This window comes from Myodes glareolus, chromosome 6, assembly GCF_982192425.1.
Source record: "Myodes glareolus chromosome 6, mMyoGla1.1, whole genome shotgun sequence".
Lineage (NCBI taxonomy): Eukaryota > Metazoa > Chordata > Mammalia > Rodentia > Cricetidae > Myodes > Myodes glareolus.
The window spans coordinates 39,644,051-39,666,055 of NC_142031.1; the positions used below are offsets into that span (position 1 = coordinate 39,644,051).

A 22,005-nucleotide genomic window follows, 5' to 3' on the forward strand; every position below is an offset into this window, starting at 1 on the left:
CTTTCTTGGTGCCCCAAGAATTGTTATTTAACCTTTCTGATCCTGAGGTCTCTTCACCACGAAGCACAAACAGCGTATCTTTCCTATTCTGATGGGAATAAACAAAGCTGTATATCAGAAAGGGGCTGTCCTTGTCTCTAAAGGGGAATCCCTGACTTTACAGCTACAGGGTGACAAGTTCGTATCCAGCCCTAGGAAGGACCATCTCCCGAAAGGGCAGGACCCAGGGCTGGCAGATGAGGACCATCCCTTCGAGTTAGAGATTCTCCCTTCTCTAGCACTTGACAGAAACACTGGTCCTGTCCTTTAAAGTAAGGCCAGCAAGCAGTCAGTCCATAAATCCTAGATTTCAAAGGGCGTGGATCTATACCAAGAAACCTAGGCAACATTTGGTGCTGAAGAACGCCAATAAACAGACGACCATCAACAGACACCAGCCATATGGTGAGGCCCACTGTGTACCAGACACTGCACCTACCATTTCTATCCCTTGTTAATAATACTCGAGAGTCAGGGGCAGTGCCCGTACTGCAGAGAGTGGAAACTGAGGCCAAGAGAACGCCCCTGGGCCATCTAAGAAGTAGGTTTTCTTTCTTTGGTTGAAAACTGCAAGCTCTTTCACCCCTGAAGTTTGCCCAGGAGCGCCCCCCACCCATGTCCTGTGCCCTACCCACTTGGAGCCCTTGTGGAAATAGGCATCTGCAGCACGTGGAGGTTCCATTTAGCTGCAGGGAGCCAATAGCCCGCTGGTGGTGGCGAGGAGTGGGGTGGGCCGCGGGATTCGGGGGCGGGGGGGGGTGTCATCAGCTCCAAGCACCCCCAGGGCTGCGCCGCCAGTGAGGCCTGACACCGGGTTAAGTCGCCTGGCGGCCTTCGGCTGCAGCTGGGAGCGCCGCCTGGTTCCCATTCGGTGCTGTGGTTTTGATTAGCTGCTGGGAGAGGCGGGCCTGGCTGCAAGTCTATGGGAGCTCCGCAGGAACAGCGGGTCCCCCCCAGGCCGCCCGCCCCCCCTCCTGGCAACCCCAGACTCCAGATGTTCCGAGCGCTCGCTGGGAAGGCCTGCTGGCGCCACGGAGGGCAGAGGGCAGGGAAAGCACGCGAGCTGGAAGCCCAAGAACTCAGTCACCGCAGGCCTTGGCAGCCCGCCCGGCCCTCCGCTGGCACATTCCCCAGCTCTCCCCTGGCCATCTGTTCCCAAAAAGCCCTTTCAGAACCTCATCATCACTCAGGATACAACAGCACGAGCAGCTGGTTTGGAGGCAGCAGCGAAAACCGTGCAAAAGGTTCTTTGTGAGAGAGGAAACTCGCTTATGAATAACAGGGCTGGATGCCGTAAAAGTTGGCGGCTGCAGTCCGTGTTTCTCAGGCGCCGCTGTTTGCGCTTGACTTTTTATCTCTGGTTTTTATTCCTCCCCACCCCCAAGCCCTTGTTTGCTTTCAGAGTTTTTCTTCCTTTTCTGACACCTGGTGTCAGTTCTTCCTCCTTGGGAGTACCTGAAGGCCACCTAATAAGTTCTTAGGATTTTGTCAACTGTTTTTGGTCTCAAAGCTGTTAACCCTGAGGCTAGTGGGAAGTGACTGTTTTCCCCTGGCTAGGAAGAGACTGGCAAGCAAGAAGGTCAGGGTGTCTAATGGGAGGACAGCAGCTGGGGAGCAGCTCAGCGGACCAGAGTTCCCACTGCAGCACGGTCATTAAAAGCCGAGTGCGGCCACCATGCAGTGGTAAGGCTCAAGGAGAGACCCTGTCTCAAAAAAGAAAGGAAAATGATGTGCAGAAGTGGGGGACGTGTCCTGATGTTAACCTTTGTCCCCCTCGTCCCCGTCATGGGTGAGTGCACGCACACACCTGGATCAGCGTGGCTAGGTCCTGGCCTGTTCATTGCTGAGGTGTCTCCAAAAGTCCTGGTCCTAACTTGTCATCCTTGGAGTTCTAACTAAACAGTGGCATTGAGGTGGAAAGTCATTCCATTGTCACCCCGACTGACCCCAGCTTGCAGAAGCAAGCACTGTGCCCGCAGGGGCTGGGTTAAGACCACCATGGGCTCTTCAGAAAGCACAGAGGAGCCTTTGGGAGAACAGTGGTAGCCATAAACACCCCAGTGCCTGGGCCCCCACAGCTGACTGCAGCGTGACGTGAGGGCCTTTTTAAAGAACCGGCTGCTGCCACTGTCGTCGCCAGACGCTTCTGGGACATGTCTGCTCAGAATCTGGGCACCTTCTGGGAACAGTCACCAGGTGGCCTGTCCTGGCGGTGGGGTCCTGGGCAGGGCTGGCAGCTGGGATGAAAAGAGAGAAGAGCAGGACTTCCCGGCTCCCTGGCACCCCTTGGGACAGGGACCAGGGTCAAGGCTGCCTGGTGGGGGTGGAGCCGGGGACTTCTGGTGTCAGTGCAGTGATTGCGGGGGGGGGGGGGGGGGGGAGGGAAGGGCTGGAGTTCCCTTTACTTCCTCAGTTCCCTCCTTCCTCAGTGATTGCTGCCTCCCTGCCGTCCCTTCAAGAGCTCAGAGCCTGTCAGCCCCTCACTCAGCCGCATATAGTGACTGCCTTTGGCCTGTTTCCCCAAGTCCCGCATTCGGGTCTTTGGAGAGCATGTTGTGTTTCTTCTGAGCTTTCTTCAAACCTCTCACCTCTTTCCTCCTGCCTTATCCTCCGCTTTCCTCCCACCTACAGTGGGGCAGATAGGGCAGGACCAAAGGTTTATTTTATCATAATTTCTGGGCCATTAATCTCATGTCCAGAGGGGCTTGGCGCCAGCCCTTGGTCCTCCCTGTGTGGCCTCTATGGGGGTGGGGTGTCTGAGTCTTCAGTCTGGACTAGTCTTAGTGGTGCTTTGGGGATCATGAGACCTCGTTCAAGAGTCTCAGGCTTGACTGGAAAGAGGGTTCAGAGGTTAAGAGCACTGGCTCATCCTCCAAAGAACCAGGGTTCAATTCTCAGCACCCAGGTTCCCAGCTCACAACTGCCTGTAATGCTCCAGTCCCAGGGGGTCTACAGCCCTCTTCTGGCCTCTGGGTGCACTTCACACATGTGGTGCACAGATGCACATAAGACAAACATTTTAAAAAAATGTCTGTGGCTCATGCTAGGAGATGCTCCGGGGGCTGACCAGGAATGGACAGTTGGAAGGATATAAATTTGGCTTGTAAATTCTGTTCCTCCCCCGACATTTTCCACATGAGAATTCGGTTTTCCTGAGGCCAAAGGTATGGAGGACCCAGGACAGAAGAGTGACTGCTGATCTTATGTCCCTGGGGACAAGGTGGCACTGGACCTGTGACCAGGAATTGATTTCAGTTCTAGCTTTCCAGAGGACAGGGTTTGGGGAGGGTTACCTGCTCACTGCGTAGCCCTGATGGCCCTCAATGGAGGCCTAGGGCAGGGCAGGTTGACTGGCCCTGGCCCTGGTTGTCCCCCTATGCCCACCCCAGGCCTGACACCAGCTTCTAGGAGAAAAACCAAGCCTTCCCTCCTTGATTTCCCAGTAGAAGTGTTTCTAAATGACAAAGGTAGGAGCCAGTCCCTCCTTGAAGACACTCATGCATGGCTGCCCCAACCCTGGACCAGCAGCCCAGCAGCTCCGACTCCAACAAACTCCTCCAGAGCCCATTCCAGACATTCTGCTGGAGGCCAGTTGGGCAGCTTCCCTTACCGCTTACCAGTTCGGGTATTCTCCACAGGAAAGACAATGTCAGACTCAACAGGACTCCTGACTGTCCCCTACCGCCACACCCACCCCTGTTGACCCAGCCCCAGTTTACTAGGAGCTCCTGGACTGCTCTGTGCCTACACTAACCTTGTGAAACCTTCCCAGCCATTTGATCTAGCGCTGCCTCCCTCCCACTTCTTCCAGGAAACCCTCCTGGATCTCTACTCCGGCTTCCTCGTGGGGCCTGTAGGATAGCTTTGGGGATCCAAGCTTCTTTTTCTCTCTTCCTCATGACTACACCGGGGCTGCCATAGGGCCAAATACTTCAGCCCCAAAGTACACCCAGAATCTGGGTGAGGACAAGACCAAGATGAAGGCTTCTTTGTGCAGTGGGTTCTGCCTAGATACCGCCGACCTTTCCTGAGGAGTGGCTCTCCTTGAACCCGAGAAAACCATCAGGGCCTGTCCAGGGAGAGCAGGGAGTAGTCCCTCCACAGGTCAATCCAGCAGAGTTGACTCCAACTGGGACAGGGTACTTTTCATCTTAGTGGGGCCAGCCAGTGTTCTGTCCTTGACCACTGTGGCAGAAATCTGTTTCCTTAGCTCACCTAATACTAACCATATCTTTACAAATCCCCAGCCTCGCTTTCTGCTGGTGGCATCCAGGTTCAGAGAACATAGGTGGCCAGCTCCCCAGTGCCCTCACACTTCTGTGCAGTTACTAGGTGTTCTGCGGTTTGCAGAATCTCTCACATCCTTTCTGGATCCCACCACCTTTTGGGATCTCTGTAATTTAGGAGTATGAGATGGCACAAAGTCACCCAGGCCAGAGGAAGGCAGGACTGGGCAGGACCCACGCAGGCTGGTACATCAGGCTATGACCACTGCCCTTTGGCACACCCCTCCCTTTGGGCTGCCTAGCAGTGTGCACTCTGGGGACGGGAGTCTGCACCTCAGCATAACCATTTGTGTATGCTCTGAGCTTGGGTATTGCCTTCAGCAAGCGGAATCTTCCTCCTAAGATGCAGATACAGCTGTCCAGGGGGCAAGGGCTGGAGGGTACAGTGGCAATAAAAAGGTTTTCTCAACTACAAGTCAGAAGGGGTCCTGGAGGACAGGGCTGGCTCATCTGAAAAGTGACCAGGAGAAGCCAAGTGTCATACTAGCCTGGGACATTCCCAAGAATTGACTCTAATGCAGGGAGAGAACTCAAGTCTGTAGATTGTGCACCACCACCCCGTGTGTGTGTGTGTGTGTGTGTGTGTGTGTGTGTGTGTGTGTAGGCGTGTACACTGTGTTGGGATCAGATGGAGGTCTCCTATAGACTATACCGTTTTCTAAGGTGGGAACAGGGTTCATTTCAGAATGCAGTTAGTTGATGGTTTGAAACACTGCCTTCAGAGATCAGGAGCCACCAGAGGTGGCCCTGTGGTGGCGGGGAAGGCAGAGACAGCTGGGCCCGTTGAGCTGCTCAGAGCCCACCAAGAACGGGGGCGGGTGTGATAGGCATTTCTGGGAGTCAGCTCCCATCACGGGAGCAGTGCTCCACACCTCTTTCCTGTTCTCCTTCCCCTAAAACCTTGAACAGGAAGGACACGGATAGGCACCAAAAGGTTATTTACAAAAGGTGGGCCACTTTGTACCTTCCCCAACATACATACATTAATCTTTATACACACACACACACACACACACACACACACACACACACACACACATACATGAATACACACATACATATATTTTTGGTTCTTGTAACCCAAGATGTCGCCACACTTCTATCTAGTGGAGTGTGACCTTGAACTTTTGCTCCTCCTGCCTCTGTCTCCCCAGAGCTGAGATTACAGACATGCTCCATCCCAGCCGTGTCCTCCGTGCTGGGAAAGAACCAGAGCTTTGTGCATGCAGGGCAAGCACTCTGCCAACTGAGCTACATCCATAAAATTGTACTAAGAAGTCTTTTTCCATCCCTGAGTAGAAAATGATGAAGAGGACCCAAAGGGCCCTGCGCTTTCATTGAAGACTAAGTGAGCCTCAGGCTCACTCAGGCTTCGTCCTAGGTCCTAGGATTACTTCAAAGAATAAAACAGAAGCCTCACCCTGGAGATAAGAGCTAAACGACACAAACGTGATAACTGGAAATCCAGAGGGGACCCTGTGTGGACAGAAGTGCGCCATACTTAGTGTGCGTGTGGCCCTTAGCACCTTGACTCCCAGGTGCCGGGGGCTGAGCAGCCAACAGAAACAACTGTTGCAGAAGGGCCATCTCTGGGAGCCGGTGCAGAGCTGGCCAGTGGTCACAGCACCAGGGAAGAAGCAGAAAGGTAACGGTGAAGAGCCCAGAAGCAGAAGCCATTATGTGCTGGAGCAAAGGGCTCCGTGAGTGGCAGGGGCCCAGGGACCTGTGCAGACAGGTGGTCCTCCTGGGCTTGACCCTGTTATCCATGAAGAAGTTAACTGACATGCTCAGGTCATACAGCTAGATCTCAGACTCAGAACGCAGACACCCTGACGCCACTGGTTGGCACCTTTAATCGCTACAGTGGATTGCTTGCTGGGCGGGTGGCACTCCATGTGTGGACGTCTATGAAAGGAAGGAAAGAGTCATTTCCCTCAGCTCATTCTTAGCCTTTCCTTAGCATAGCTAGAACCTCCTTTTATGGTGTAATTGATAGGGTGTCAGGGAATAATGAGCCCTGAAGAAATGTCCCCACCTGTACCCACATCCTACGGTGCTCCGGATTCTAGCTAAGGCACGGGCTTAAGGATATTAGAAGAGACAAGGGGAGCGGGTATCTTGCTCGTGTTAAAACTGCATTTGCAGGCTAGGGATAGTTCAGTGGGTAGTGCTTGCCTAATGTGTAAAGCCCTGAATTCGACCCCAGTATCCCATAAACCAGAAGTATTGACTTATGCCTTCAACCCCAGCACTTAGGAGGTAGAGGCAGGAGAAACAGAAGTTCAGGATCATTCTCTAGTGTATAGCAAGTTTGAGACTACCCTAGGCTACTAGTGAGATCTTATTCTCAATAAGTAAGTAAATAAATAAGGAAACAAAACAAAACTCCTTGTTTTTGTGGAGCTCCAACTGGCTTTTGCTGAAATCACTTATTTGGGACACACACACACACACACACACACACACGCACGCACACACACGCGCACACACACACATGCATGCACAGTCCATCCGTGTCAGGTTCTCTCGTATCTTCTGGGTACAGATAGGGATTTTTACAGGGGCCTCCTGTCCAGCATGACAGGTTTATCTGTGTTGCCCGGCTTTGCCCCCGGCTGTCACTTTGCTGGAAGGATTGGGAAGGGGGTTGTTGAGATGCAGAAAAACAGAGTAACTGCCTCTCAGGACAGATGGCTCAGGGTCCTGAAGTCCTGCCCACTCTAGAAGAGGCGAGCATCACTCTAGAACGTCAAAGCCAGGGTCTGCCTTGCTCTGCTGTTCTCTAGAAACATGTGAGGTAAGAGCCGTAACCAGCCTGGCGAGGATGGGTGTCTCCAAGGAGATGCTGTGCCCCTCCCTTTGTCTGTCAGATTATTTAAGCACTGAGCCCCAAGAGATTGGAATTTCCCCAGGGACAGGGTGTGTACACACATCTAGGGTGTCTGTGAGGTCAGGCCCACTTGGGAAGACCGAGGAGTGGGGCTTTTCTACTTGGCTGGGCTCTGTCCACCCAGCCTGGTGCTGCAGGGTAAAATCCCTAGCCCTTGGGGGGCTGCTGGGAATGAGCCTGCAGGACTGGAGGCAGCTGGAAAGCTGTGGCTACTGTGCCCTATAGCATTGCCTGGGCCAGCCCTGCCCTTACAGGGCATCAGACCAAGAAAGACAGATAGACTGACAGACCCAGAGAGACAAACACAGAAGAGGCCAAGAAAGAGTTGGCTCGGGGAGACACAGGCAGAGCTCTGAGAAACAGATTGGCAGCCAGAGAGAAGGCGTCAGCCTGGCGTGGCAGTCCCCTGCAGGCCCTGGGGGCTCCTTGCAGTCTGTGGTCCTAGCCATGGGTGTGCCAGGCCTCTCCTGCCACCAGCCAGGAGAAGGAGATTTCACACAGCTTGTCAGACCACTTCTCAGGGGGAGACCGGAGCAGAGGTGGTGATGATGGGCTGGACCACACCTTAACAGAACTGCTGGTATACTTACCTTCGGTCCTCTCTGTTTAATAGATTTGGGGCTCCCTGGACCTCTTTCTTCGTTCCTCTTTCTACCCTGGCCACATTTAATAAGTCTCTCTCTGTTCTTCACGGTCACTATCGGTTTAGTTGGCCCAGTGACGGCAGACGGCGGGAGTTAGTTTGTTAGGACTGCCAGGGCCCAGGCTCTGCCCACAGCAGCTCCAGCGACAGGGTGATTACGCGGGAGTCATTCGTCTGCTGAATGGACACAGTAATACCCATTTCCTCAGAGTTGTCTCTGTCAGTGTGAGCAAGGAATGAAATGGGGTTCCTGGAACGTGGCCACGTTTCTAAAAAGATAGCACTGATTCTCAGTCCCCCACTTCCCTGCCAGGCCATGGGAAGATCAGGGTGCCTAGGGCCATGCCCATTGGGAGTTCAGTGGAGGGGTGGGCAGAGTGAGCAGCTCCACTCACAATAATCCAGGCTACAGAAAGATGGAGGGGACTGGGAAATACAGGGCTTTGGGGGGTGGGAGCAACAGCTCATTCTTTCCGAGTGGGAGCTGGTGGGCATGAGAGGGTGATTTGAGCAGACCCTCAGTATCCTCTCCGGGGTAGTGCCAGCAAAAACACAAGCCATAGTCCCCACTGGAGCTTGCGTGTCTACGGGTAGAATCTTTCCACCAGTCTCCAGAGCCAGTGGTCAGTGAGTGCAGGTCCAGGTCGCCTGGGACTCAGCTCTAGCTCTGACACATCAATATGGTGAGGGATCTTATGAGCCACCTACTCTCAGCTTCCAGCATTGGTTTAACAACTGTTGCTCCTTACTGATGGGAAAGTTCACCTCTATACCATTCCCTGGCTTAGAGGTCTGGCCTGAGTCATTGGCTTCAGCAAAGGAAGGGTTTGGCTTCTTGGATCCAGTAGTCTTGGTCTCGGGACCTAGGACCTGTGGGTCACATACACTAGCCTCACAGACAGTCCAGAACAGTGTCTTCCCCAGGGAATAGAGGGTACTGAACAAGGTTGACAGCTCTTCTGTGAGGAGAGACAGGAAGCAGGGCAGAGCCTCCGACTCAGTGTCTGTCACCAGGCTACCATGTGGCAGCAACTCAGTACAGCTGGTTGAATGAATACATTCTTCGCGAGCCTGACCCTCCTGGCTCATAGAAGCTTCTTCTGTGACTTTGATGCCCTAGGCTCCCAGGAGATCTGAGGGTCCTCCCAGCCAAGACATAGGGCGGGCCATAGATTCCTCTCATGTCCCTGTCATATCTGTGTCCTCAGTAAACGGTGGCTAACTGCAACTGCTCCAGTGGTTAGAGACGGGTAGACTCCTGCCTGTTTCCAGATCCCTGGGAAATTTGGAATCCTATGGGCTCAGAACAAACCTGCAGTTCTAGCTCAGAAAAGATGTGAAAACAGACCTGGGCTGTTAGGGGGCTGGCTCAGCAGCAGCTAGTCTCTGGCTTCTGTGCAGGCACACACACACCCACACACACTAAAGATAGAGGAAATGAGGGGCTGGGGAGGTGGCTCAGCAGTCACAGGTGAGATGCCGCCAAGCCTGAGGACCTGAGTTGCACTCCAGGAGGAAGGAGAGAACCAACTCCTGCAAGCTGTCTCCTGGCTGCCACGTGAGCCCTGTGGCCTGTGCATCCACAGGCACACACACGCACACACACATGCACGCATGCACACACGCACGCACTCGTGCACACACACACATGCATGCGTGCACACACACACACACACACACACATACACACACTCAAAAACCCCCGTGGCTTACTTGGAGGCCACAGCTGACTGCCTTTGTGCAGCAGCAAATGGGGAAGGTGAAGGACGGCAGGAAAGTGCTTGACGGAGAATTCTTCTCCCTCCCCACGTTCCTATTGCTTTGTAGCTTTTAAAGGTGCTTAAAATCTACTTGCTCTTTTTTAGTACGTAATATTTAAAAAAAAAACTCTCCAGATTTCAAACTCACTGGGTATATTTTTCACACACATGGAAGATTGTATCCAAATTGCTTATATGTAGAAAAATGCGTAATTTGAAAATGGTGGAAAAATGGTTAAGTAGGTAATTGGACATTTTAGATGCATGATGAAGGTTTAAAACCTAGGAAGGAGCTGAAGACTGGAGAGTTGACTCAGTGGTCAAGGGAACCGCTGACTCACGGAGGAACTGGGTTTGGTACTTAGTCCCCACGTGCTGGCTCATACAGTCTATAACTCAAGTTCCAGGAGATCCGATGCCTCCTCCTGGCCTCTGTGAGCACCAGGCACGCATGTGGCGCACACACACGCAAGCAGGCAGAATATTCCCACATACAAATACATTATAACCTTTTATACAGATGCACACGTATGCATGTATGTGCAGCGGCACAGATACGAAGGTCAGAGGACACTTGTGAATGTCGCTTTTCTCTGTCCCCCACTCTGTTTCTGGGGTGGACATAGGCTGGTCACCAGGCTTGGTGGCAAGAGCTTTCCCCGCTTGTGTCACCTCACTGGCCCAAAATCAATTTTTAATGTTCCAGAAGTGATTCAATCACCCTGCATGACACAGGTCATCAAGAGAAGAGCACAAAGGACTTAAGGCTGGAGATGCCCTGTAAGCAGAGGGGAGAAGGAGAAACTGAGGTGGCAGGTGAGCTGGCTGAGGTCGCTCTAGGTCACAGGAAAAGATTCGGTAAGGGACAGCCGGAGTAACGCGAGTGCTGGATACTCCACCTGAGAAGGAGCGTCCTGTGGTGCGAGAGCGCTGTCCACGGAGCCCTGAGGCTGAGAGGAGTCGTGCTTGTTCTCCATGTTTTACAGAGATGGCGCCGGCAGCTGGAGCTGTGCTGGGCACGGGGCTGCCTCAGTAGACAGAGCTATCCACTGGCTCCCGTGGGGCTGCTGTTCTGAGCCCCGGATGAATAGACAGGGGAACCGTGTTTGTGATGATCTCATCCGGCTCCATACTGACCGGATGGTAGCCATCAAACCAGGCATGCTGGAGTAGCCAAAAGCAACAGTGTGCAACTGTGCTTGCTTCCTTGCCGTCTGCCGCAGCTGAGGGTCCAGAGGAAGAAACCGACTGAATGAAGACTGAAGCTAGCCCAGTCGGCTCCCCTTGCTGGTCTGGGGCAGGATGCTCAGAGCTGGGCATTCATCGTCAGCTCAGCCTGAGAGCTAGCAGAGCTTGCAGCTGGAGCCAGGCTGCCCTGGCCACCTTCGCAGTGTGGCTAAGAGAATGGTTCCAGCCTCAGCTCCTTCTCCAGACCACAGTCAGGCTGGATGAGAAGGGGCTCCAGGCCCAGTCCACGGCAGGGCCCGCCCAGGCAGCCAGTGCCTGGATGACGTGGCCATAAACCATGCTGTGGACCACAGACCCAGTGCCATCCCCATGGGTTTCCTTTCCGCTACTTAATCCTTCTCCTCAGACTCGGTAACAAAAAGCAGATCTCTGTTGGGGCCAGCCGTGCACAATAGGCTGGGAGAATGCAAGCCTGGGATTTACCACATCAAGACCCTGCCGGCCTCTCACTTTTCCTTTTCCCCCGGCTTAGCCACTATTAGCTGGACAGCCTTGCTCCTCCATAGCCTGGCTCACTCACCCTCCTTGGGCCCTGCATCCAACATGGCTCCAACCTCTTAGTTTGGATCTTGGACCACGTCTTGGCTATGTTCCTACCAATGTTCTGGGGCCTCCGAGGCAAGACATACAAGGGTCTGTGGTTAGCAGCTCTCCAGCTCCATGGTTTGACTCCTTACTGCTTGCTCTCCAAAGCCAGGCTTCAGTAGGAGCAGCTTCTGTTGGGAGGAGAAACAGGGCCCATCTGGGTTCAAATCCTGTCACTGCTGGTGTGGAGCACTCAGGATGTGAGGAGGACCCAAACACGCCAGCGCTGCCGAATAGACGGTGCTGGACCATCAGCATGCGCTGCTTGTTCAGGATTCTTGCAGAACAGGGAGCTGTACCAAGGTCTCTGGGCATTTTTTCTATGTGCTGGGTGGATTCTTGGGACCCTCCTGAACTTCTGTGGTCATTTTGACACACACACGCACACACACTCAGGCTGATGTCCCAGTATAATCTTGGCTTGTCCTCCTCTTCTGCCCCTTCCTGGAAGGTTAGAACTTGGAGATGGCCTGACCCAGTAACTCATGGGTCTCAAGATGTCCCAGGTTCTTCGCTCTTGGGCCCTCTGTGTCTTACTTCATGATGTTCAGAATCACAGACCTCTGTTGGTTTGTTTTCTGGGTTAGGATTCTACAGGTCCATTCTCATATCTGCTTAGAAGGAAACAGAGGGAATGAATTATTGATGTCCCTCAGCTGAGTCATCTGTCAGAGGTGGGAACCTAGACCTGGAGAAGTGACTCTTAGATCACCCGGGTGGCAGGTGGTTGGCCCCATGACTTGTGGTCTACTCTTGACTATACAGCGGGAAGATGGTACAAGTCATGGGCAGTTATTTCCGTGAGAACCAGGGAGGCCCATCGTCCACCCATTCCAGCATCCTGTAATAGCAGGACTTACTCTCATGTCCCCAAAAGGTGTGAATCTAGGGTTCATGATGTCAGCACCAGGTGTCCCTTAGCTTACAAGGCTTGACGTCCTCAGTGTAGCAGTCCGCAGAGGCAGGGAGAAGAGGAGCAGTATGTGCTTTGGGGACAGCTAGTCTTGGATCAGATCTGGCCCTAGTATTTAACTGAAACAGTACCTGGGCAGGATGGGCTTAATGTCTCCAGAGTGTTCCGTGAGTGTCGGCATCCAGCTTCAGAGTGAGTAGGGAATGTTCCTGATAAATGTTTCCTTTTGTTTTTCAGGAGTGACCGGCCACAGGCTAGACCACGGATACTGCTGTGGGTCTCTTCCCAGTCGTGCCTGAGGAGAAAGAAGCCAAGGCCACCAAGACAAGCCAGCCTCATTTCCTGCCTTCTCCAAGATGCTACCAGCTCCTCAGTGCACTTACTGCCTCTCAGGTTCACCAAGGACCAGGACAAGGGCAGCCTGACTCCTCTCAGTCTCCTGCTGTCCTCCAACCATCCAGGGTTACTTCAGATTTTGCCTTCTGACTGATGGTGCAGACTATTGCCAAAGATTCTACAGAGATTGTCAGAGAAAACTACGGGGGAAAACCCCAACAGCGCAAAGCCACACCATTGCTGCCTGAACAAGTCCACCTCAAGCCAAAGATGGATTAGCACTTCTGCCAGGAACTCGTGCAAGGAGTGGACATTTGGTGACCTTCAGAAGCACTTAACCCTCTGAGCCAGTGCTCTGCCTGTGCTGAACCCCAAGCTGGCTGGGTACAAGACAGGCGTTCTAGGGCTGTGACAGGCAGGCTGGGTGCCTTGGTGTGGTGGAAGGTGGGGTCTGAGATCTTGTTTCTTCCCATTGGCCATCCAGGCCTCTGACCCTATGCCCAATATTCTTTGGGTCCTGGCTCCTTCTCGGACTCCAGGCCTCCTGAGAAGGGAAGAAGGGGAGAATGAAGAAGCAATATTGCCCCATAACCCACCCAGGACATGCCCCAAGACAACCTGTCTGATGGTCTTTACTCCCAGAGCCTGCTCCGCCAGGTGCTCACCAGTGGCCAGTCTCAGGCTAGCACATGAGACAGCGTCCTGCTGTAGGTCAGCTGCCTTTGAACAGGCCGGGCAGGAGGACTGAGGGAGGACGGGACCAGGGGAATGGGCCTGTATGTGGGGAAGGGGGCATGTTCAAAGGCAGTGCCTGCTCCATGTGCTACAAAGGCCAAAGCTGTTCACATCTGTGTGCAACCATCTGCTTCAAATTGAAGTAAAAGCTGCAACATATGAAGAAAGTACTGGTGTGTGTCGAGTGGACTCGGGGACGGGGTGGGGGAAGGACATTGGGTATTAGTTAGCTGGGGAGTGTGAGGGAGGGGTGGGGACCCCCACCATGGCCTTAGGCTAGACTATACTCACGAGGGCTGGCCAGGTCATGGTGAGAAGCCCTCTCTACTTCACCCTACGCCTAGCCCTTCACCACAAGATTTGTGAGACCAGGATCAGTAATGTCAGTTTCCAAATACAAGGTCCTAGGAAAACAAGGTCCCAGGAGACAGGGCCAGTCATCAACAGAGACAGTCCTTGAATCAGGACAGCCTGGCTCCATGCCCTGTGCTTTCAAGCCTTTTCCAGTCCAACACATCACTTGGGGGCCTTGTTACTTTCCTTTCCTTTGCAGGTCATTTTGGGATAGAGATGGGATGGGGAAGACGGTGGTAAGGACTGTTGGGTGTCAGGGACTACGTGTGTGTGTGTGTGTGTGTGTGTGTGTGTGTGTGTGTGTGTGTGTGTGTGTGAGGGGGGGGAGGCTTCTGGGGACTGTAGTGTGCCTGACACGGTTTTCTCCTTGGTTTCACTCTGTGTCACACTCACCTCCATGTCAGAGGACCAGACAGTAACAGTCATGGCTAGAGCCATACTTGCTGCTGCAGGAGAACACAGTCCAGGCACTGGCCTGCAGTCCTGGGCAAGGACAGGGTAGGACTGCTTAGGTTGGGACGGGCCTGCAGCGCTTGGAGAGAGATGGCTGCATGACAAGGAGCACTTGATCCAGCTAAGGACCCAAGTTAGGCTCCCTGGACCCACACTGGGCAGCTCACAGCAGCCTGTAACTTAAGGGAACCTGGGGTCTCTGCAGGCACCATATTCACATGCATGTAGACACGTCATTAGAAAGAACAGGAATCTCTTTAAAAAAAAAAAAAAGAAGCAAGAGAACAGGCATGTTGTTCCAACATCTCTGAAATCTGTAGCCTCCACTCAACTTATTTCAGCTCCCGTCCTGGCTGGGGCGCCGAGTCCCATCCCAAGATCATCCGTCCTCCTTTCTTGAGTCCCTGTTTCCTTTTCTGTGGTTTCCCACGGCATGGGTTTCTTTCCTAGAGGCCTGTGCTTGCGACAGTGGAAAGAGCTTCTTTGAGTTCTAACTCTGAGCACCGTCTGTTGCCGGGTCTCTGGCTCCCCTGGGAATTCTAGTTCTCGTGAGTCAGACCCTGGGGCTGATGGAGAGGTCGGACTCATCCAACAGCAATGACCTAGGTTCACGCCCTTCTAGCATGGGCCACAATTTTCCTTTCACATACAGATAAAAACCTCACCCTGTCCTGTGTCCCAGGGAAGCAGGCAGAGCCTACTTACATCCCAGATCCCGGACAATTCTCAGGGGACTGACATCCCCAAATCTCTGCCTTTGGTCTCGGGTCAGCTCCCTGTGTTCCTGAAACGGGGCCACACAAGGCAGCGGTGTGGAGCACGGTTAGTTTTTGCCCTTTGTGATGGAGTTTACAACATGTACAAATCTCAAGGAGCAGGGCATTGCCTTGAGGTCCCCATTTATGGAGCTCTTCTCGTCGCATTTCTAGAGTCGTAATTCCCCCAGATGCTGCATTTCTGGGCTGTGACTCACCCTGAGCCTGTCCTACAGCTGCGGCTCAAATCTGCTCGACACAGAACTATAATGTATGGTGACCAGTGAATAGGCCGTGAGGCAGGGGAGTAGCTAGCATGGCTGGTCTGCTGCCTCAGCTGAGGGTCTTGGTCTTGTCTCCAGGAGGATTGAGGCTCCCCCGGAACCAGAGTGGGAGGTTCCCACTCCCAGGTGCTGCCCCGAAGATTGGCTCAGAAGCAGCAGATGGGCCACAGAGGGAAAGAGGGACAGGGTAAAGGATGCCCCCTCCCCGATACGCAGGAGCAGGCAAGACCATGCCCTAGACCGTCTTCAAAGCCATCTGGTACACAGACTGCATGCCTTCATCCTCTGGGACTGCATTTCCAGCCTTACAACCAAAAGTTCCCAGAAAATTCCCTCTTACATACACACACAGGCATGTAATACACACCACACACACTTGTTCATGTGTTCATGTGTACCTGTGTATATGTCTATGTATGCCTATGTCTATGTGTGTGTGCAAGTATGTATGCATACACAGTATGTGTGCACATGTCTGTGTAGCTATGTGGGAGGCCTGAGGAATGTTGCATGTTCTCCTATTCTACTGCCCACCGTGTTTCTTTGATGCAGGGTCTCCCACTGACCCTGGAACTTTCAGCCCCAATGTCTTCCTGTCTCTGCCTCACTCAGTGCTGGGGTTCAACACATGCCAGATGATGCCCAGAATTTTTATGTGGGTTCTGGGGTCCAAATTCTAGTCCTTGTGCTTGCAAAATAAGCCTTCCTATCCACTAAGATATCTCTCCAGCCCCCACACATAGTTTTTAAGAAATAGTAAAAACCTCCGGATCTGGGAGTGAGCTCAGTGGGTAGAGTGCTTGCCTAGCACACATATCTTCAGATCCTATAGGACATGCGCTACTGCTGGTCCTGGCAACTTCAGCTCCAGCGTGATCTTTCAGGGTCTGTTCTTGGTTTGGAGGACAAGACCTAGGAGCCAAGCTTGAAGGAGCTGTTGGCCAGGAGTTGACAGCCACCCCCATGATGCTTCATGGGTTCCAGTACTACAGCTGTGTGTGTGTGTGTGTGTGTGTGTGTGTGTGTGTGTGTGTGAGAGAGAGAGAGAGAGAGAGAGAGAGAGAGAGAGAGAGAGAGAGAGAGAGAGAGAGAGAGAACACTATCCAGAGTAGTTAGTACAGAGCTTCTGGAGGAATCACTCACAAATGCTCACCCAGGCTGGCGAATGGCTCAGCAGGTGAAGCTGCCTGCTGCCAGATCTGATAACCTGAATTTGATCCCTGAGTTGCACATGGTGGAAGGAGAAGAAAATGATCTTTTTAAAAAGGTCCCTCAAATAAATAAATAAACAGATAAAATAATTTCAAAAGAAGTGGTCATTCTTCGATTCTGGATGAACCCTTTTCCTTCACAGTGCAGTGACTTGTGTGGCTAGCTCCCTGGCTCAGCCAGGCAGACTGGGCAGGGAGAATACACCTGGCGTATCTCCCTGGGACAGGACACTGGAACGGGGTAGAGGTGGGTGGGGGTATGGGGGGTGTCAGTGCCTGAAAGGCAAGTCACCTCCTTTTCTCTGCTGTGGTGGGGTGCTGAGCAGCAAGCCCACAGGGTACTGCCTACTCACCCCTGGCTTTGGTTGTTCTACAGAGCCTGGTGGAGATTCTTGGCAGGGAGCAGAGGATGAAGTCTGTTGTGTTCTAAGCATGAAATGAAGAAGGTTCTGGGGGCTGGAGAGATGGCTCAGAGGTTAAGAGCACTGCCTGCTGTTCTAAAGGTCCTGAGTTCAATTCCCAGCAACCACATGGTGGGTCACAACCATCTGTAATGAGATCTGGTGCCCTCTTCTGGCCTGCAAGTATACATGCAAGCAGAACACTATTTGTAATAAATAAATAAATAAATAAAAGAAGGTTCTGGAAACTTGCTTAGCACTGCTTAGCACCATGAAGGGAAACAGGAAGTGTTATACTTCTCCAGCCCAAAGCTGTTCAGAGGGTGAGATGGCAGCAGGAGGATGTGTGTGTGTGTGTGTGTGTGTGTGTGTGTGCGCGCGCGCATGCGTGCATGTGAGTGTGTGTTCATCCTTCTCAGTGCCACAGGCTGATCTCCAGTACTATCTTCTCTCATGGCTCCACCTCCTCCTGCCGTGTGGATTGGCTGTTCTCATTGTGGTCCTTCCTCCGCAGGTGCCCACTCTCCTCAGGTCCAGGTCCTCTCTTCTCATTTTCTTCCTCCATCTGGAACTATTTTACCTTCTTTGGGTCCTGCTCCCTGCTCCCAGCCTGGTCTCCTAAGTGTGTCAGTGTTGGTGGCTGCAGATTGTCATGGGTGTCAGAGGCCTGGTGTGGTTCCCAGTCCTCCTCTGATTGGGTGACCTTGGGCAAATGAGTCCCTCTCTGAGCCTCAGTTTCTCCCTCAGGAAACAGGACGATAAAGTCTCACTCCATAATTCTATCTCACTAGACAGTTATCTGCCGACTCCCCAGGAGTTAAATGCAGGTAGCCCTGCCTCTGAGTTCACCACGCTGTGCCTGCTCTGCTGGGCACCCCAACGAGGGGAAGGAAGAAGCATTTTGCTCCGTCTGCTTTTCCACTCAACGCTGGCCTCATCTGGCCTGGCCTCTCCCTGGCCCCTCCCAGGGCCGTGTCCTTCCTTTGGCCCAACCCTTAAGTCAGGGGACGTCTTCCTCTTTGAAGCCCCAGCACTATTCCCAGGAGCCGGTGCTTGAACTACTCGCCTGCCTGCTTCCTCTGGGCCAGAGTCTCCGCCACTGAGCACAGCTGTGCTGTGATGGAGACTTTAACGAAGGGACCTGCTTTGTCCTGGCCCTGGGTGAGAGGCCTCTGGAACACAAGGGAAGGACACAGGGCACCCCATTGTTCTAGAGGAACAGCTGCCTGGGTGCAGCTGCTCAGGGCTCTGTCACCTGCTGCCCTCTTGCTCTCAGAGTCCTTTCTGAGTCCCTCCTCTAGGGAAGCACACGGTGCCCACCCACAGTGGTGGAAGTTCTTCTCCTGACCAGGCCCCTCCCACCCTCTCCTCTTCAGATGTTCATTTACAGTGTTCAGGGCACAGTCCCTAGTCCTCAGCAGACACATCCCTCTCCGAAGCCTCTGTTAACTTGGCTCCACGGCCCACCCCAGACACTGTCTGGTTCTAGTCACAGGAAAGCTGAGTTTTCATTGTCACCTCCAAGGCTCTGTGCCATTTACCCCTTGTACCTTCTTGAACTCACCATCTGCCAATACCGTCATCCGTACCTCCGCCCCAGGTGTGTGTGTGTGTGTGTGTGTGTGTGTGTGTGTGTGTGTGTACGAAGGTCTCATGTAACCCAGGCTGGCCCTGAACTCCATATATATCCAAGGATGACCTTGAATTTCGGATTCTCTTGTCTCCCTGCCAAGTGCTGAAATTGCAGGTTTCTCCACTCCACCCGGTTGATACGGTGCTGGGAATCTGACACGGGTCTCTACGCACGTTAGGCAAAATGCTCTATCAACTGAGCTCCAGCCTCCTCCACGATGTGGTTTGCTGACACACCAGACTCAGCATGCCTCCAAGATTTTGCATTAGGTGTTCTTATTGCTTGGGATGCTCTGTGATGGTCAGTTTCATATCGGTTCAGCACAGGCTAGAGTCATCTGGGAAGAGGGTCTTTCCGTGGAGAAAACGCCCCCGTCAGACTGGCTGTAGGCAAGTCTGTGGTGCATTCTCTCAAGATTGACTATTGGTGTGGGAGAACCCCCGTTGTGAGCAATGCCAGTCCTGGGCTGGTGACCCTGGATACTAAAAGAGAGCATGGCCGAGCAAGCCATGGGAGCAAATCAGGAAGCAGCGCCCTCCGTGTCCTCTGCTCAGCCTCTAGGTTCCTGCCCTTATTTCCCCCAGCCGCAGAGTATAAGCTGAGAATTGTAAACTGGAATAGACCCTTTTCTCCCCATTGGTGCTTCATTGCAGCAAGAGAAATTCTAACCAGGACAGCCTCAGATGTCCCCATGCCTAGTTCTCTCATCTTCTGTTCTTCAATGAAATGCTATCTGTGATGTTGAGTCTTGCCACCCAGACGGGATTTAGAACCACATGTAAGACACATCTCCGGAAGACCCACCTTATGTGTGGGTGATATCATCACAAGGGCTGGGATGCTGCCATGGATAAAAAGGACCAAGTGGGCTGACACCAGCCTCCAAAGCTCTGATTGCTGAGTGTGAATTCAGTATGATCAGCTGCCTCACACCCCTGCCTCCCTGCTTTAGTCATCATGATGGATTGTCCCCTCAAATAATGGCCCAAAATAAACCCTCCCTTCCTGTCCGAATTTGCTTTCTGTTTCTGTGATAAACACCATGGCCAAAAGCAACTTGGGGAGGAAATGGTTTATTTCATATTAGAAGTTACAGTCAGTCACGGAAGGGAGCCAGGATGGGAGCCTGGAGCAGAGACCACCGAGAAACCCTGCTTCAGGTCCACAATCAGCTTGCTTTTTTACACAACCTAGTCCTTCCTACCTATGACTAGTAATACCCACAGTGGACTGGGCCTCCCTACATCAATTAGCCATCGAGAAAATGCCCCCACAGGCCAGTCTTATAGAGGCAGTTCTCTAGCTGAGATTCCCTCTTTCCTGATGACCCTAAATTCATGTTAGGTTGATGCTGAAGCTAAAACTATGACCCTTTCTTGAGTTGTGTTTGTCATAGCAACAAGAAGAGTAGCTAACATATGGGTCTTCTCCAGGAAGCCTTCCCTGACACACTTAAACCCCGCCCTCATCCACGCCCACGGTTGACCAGCATCTTCTCTTAGTAGGTAAACTTGTCAGAAGGCAGGATTTGGGTTTGTTTTGTGTGCTGCTGTATTTCTGGTATCCAAACAGCGGGTGGCCCATAGTGACTGATTAACAGATACCAACTGATTAAATGAAGGGGTGCTTCAGTACAGATCCTGTGTCTTCACGTTCTGGGGTTTGGAACTGGAAGTGGGGCGGTTCTGTGACTGTCCTTACAGAGCATGCTAAATGTTCATCAACAACTCCAGATGACTTTTCCAGGACTTACATCCATCCGTGCCCATTCATTCCCTTGCCTGGCGGAGACCTTATCACACTTGACTGTTTGCCAGCTTTCCAGGGAAGGGGGCGCATCTCACTGTTTTAACTCTTCGTTTTTCTGAGCAATAGAAGAGAACATCTCTCATGCTCATTGGGCACTTCAACCTCTGGTTCTGGTGATGCCTTGCTCATGGCGTTTGCCTGCTCTTTTGAAGGGGAGGGTGACTTTTAAAATGGGATTGTGGATAATTTTGATACTTCAGGAAAGTTCCAGAACTGCTGCTCTAGTAGGAGAACCGTCCTGTTTCTCTACTGACTGACAAGCTGTGGAGGGCCCAGTGGACTTTAGGATGAAATGTGTCCTCAAGTTTTTAAAACAGGTCTTATTAATTTTTATCTTTTTTTTTTTTTGTTTTGACAACTCTCATAGTGCAGGTTGTCCTTGAACTTTCCATGCAACTAAGGATGACTTTGAACTCTTAACTTTCTGCCTCTATCTCCTGTGTATCAGGGTTACAGGTATATACCACCGTGCCTGGTTTACAGGGTGCTAGTGATCAAACCCAGGACTTCATGCACGCTACCAAATGAGCAGCTTCCCCAACTTCTAATGTCTACTTTTTCTTTTATTAGTTCTCTATAATGAGATTGTGTTACTTTAAAAAAATCACATTAAGAAACAATCGTAGGAAAGTCCTGTACTGCCATGCCAAGTGGAAAAAGCATTTACAATTAGGACATACCTTTTGATTACAGCTGCATAAAAAAGCTCCTGTGTATAGAAAGCCTAGTGGTGGGTCAGCCAAAATGTGAAGGGTGGAGTTGTAGACAATTTTTCCTTACTATGGGGACATCCAAGTGGGGGAAGAGGAGATGAGGGTGAGCCACTAGTGGGGAAGGAAGAACTCCAGAAGTGATGTGCTTGGTCGTCACATCCTCCTCCATACCCTTGAACACATCACTAACCAATCGTTTAATCTTTTAATCTCCTATCCCAGGCCAACCTTCAACTTGTATGTAGCCAAAGATGACTTTGAACTTCCGATCTGTCTTGACCTTGTGAGTGCTGGGTTTGGCACTTTATTTGGTACTCAGAATCTAATTTAGGAATTGGTAGGTAAATACTCTACTGAATAAGCTACACCTCAACCCTAAACCCTTTATCATACCTTCCTGAGTAGGAGAGTGTGGTCAGCATTTGTCTGCACTTGATTTCATTGCTGAAGCTGAGAGTGCTTCCTGAAATCCCTTCTCCCCTCCAGACCTTGTGGATCCTTGGCACCAGGACTATGACCCTTAGCCTGGATGCTTAGATTAAGCCTTCCCTGGCCCCAGTCCATGTTTTTGGCATCACACTGGACTCACTCTGCTTTTAAATTTTATTTTATCTTTTATGTATATTGATGGGTGGTTTGCCCACCGAGGCCAAAGGAAGGCATTAGATCCCCTGGAGTTGGACCTACTGGTGGTTGTGAGCCACCTGATGTGGGTGCTAGAGACCAAACTTCAGTTCTCTGAAAGAGCAGCAAGTGCTCTTAGCCTCTGGGCAATCTCTCTAGCTCCCAGCTGTAATTTCATGCCTTGCTACTCTGTCTGCTGGCTTAGCCTGTTTAACCAGGCCCAGTCCCTGCCCCTCCCCTCCTGCCTCCCTTGCACTTGGCATGCCTCAGAGCTAACAGGTTCAGAGTCACAGAAATGAATATAGGACAGTTATCTATTGCATGGTGTAAGCT

General features: G+C 52.1%; 1 protein-coding gene across 1 annotated transcript in view; it reads left to right on the plus strand.

Annotated features, from left to right (window-relative positions):
• The window catches only part of Atoh8 (atonal bHLH transcription factor 8), a 28,496-nt gene extending 14,894 nt beyond the window's left edge, over positions 1-13,602 (plus strand). Inside the window, exon 3 of the mRNA XM_048455951.3 lies at positions 12,602-13,602. Coding sequence (XP_048311908.2) covers positions 12,602-12,607 — 6 coding nt within the window. The 3' untranslated portion in view covers positions 12,608-13,602. The remainder of the gene's footprint in view (positions 1-12,601) is intronic.
• The last annotated feature ends 8,403 nt before the right edge of the window (positions 13,603-22,005 follow it).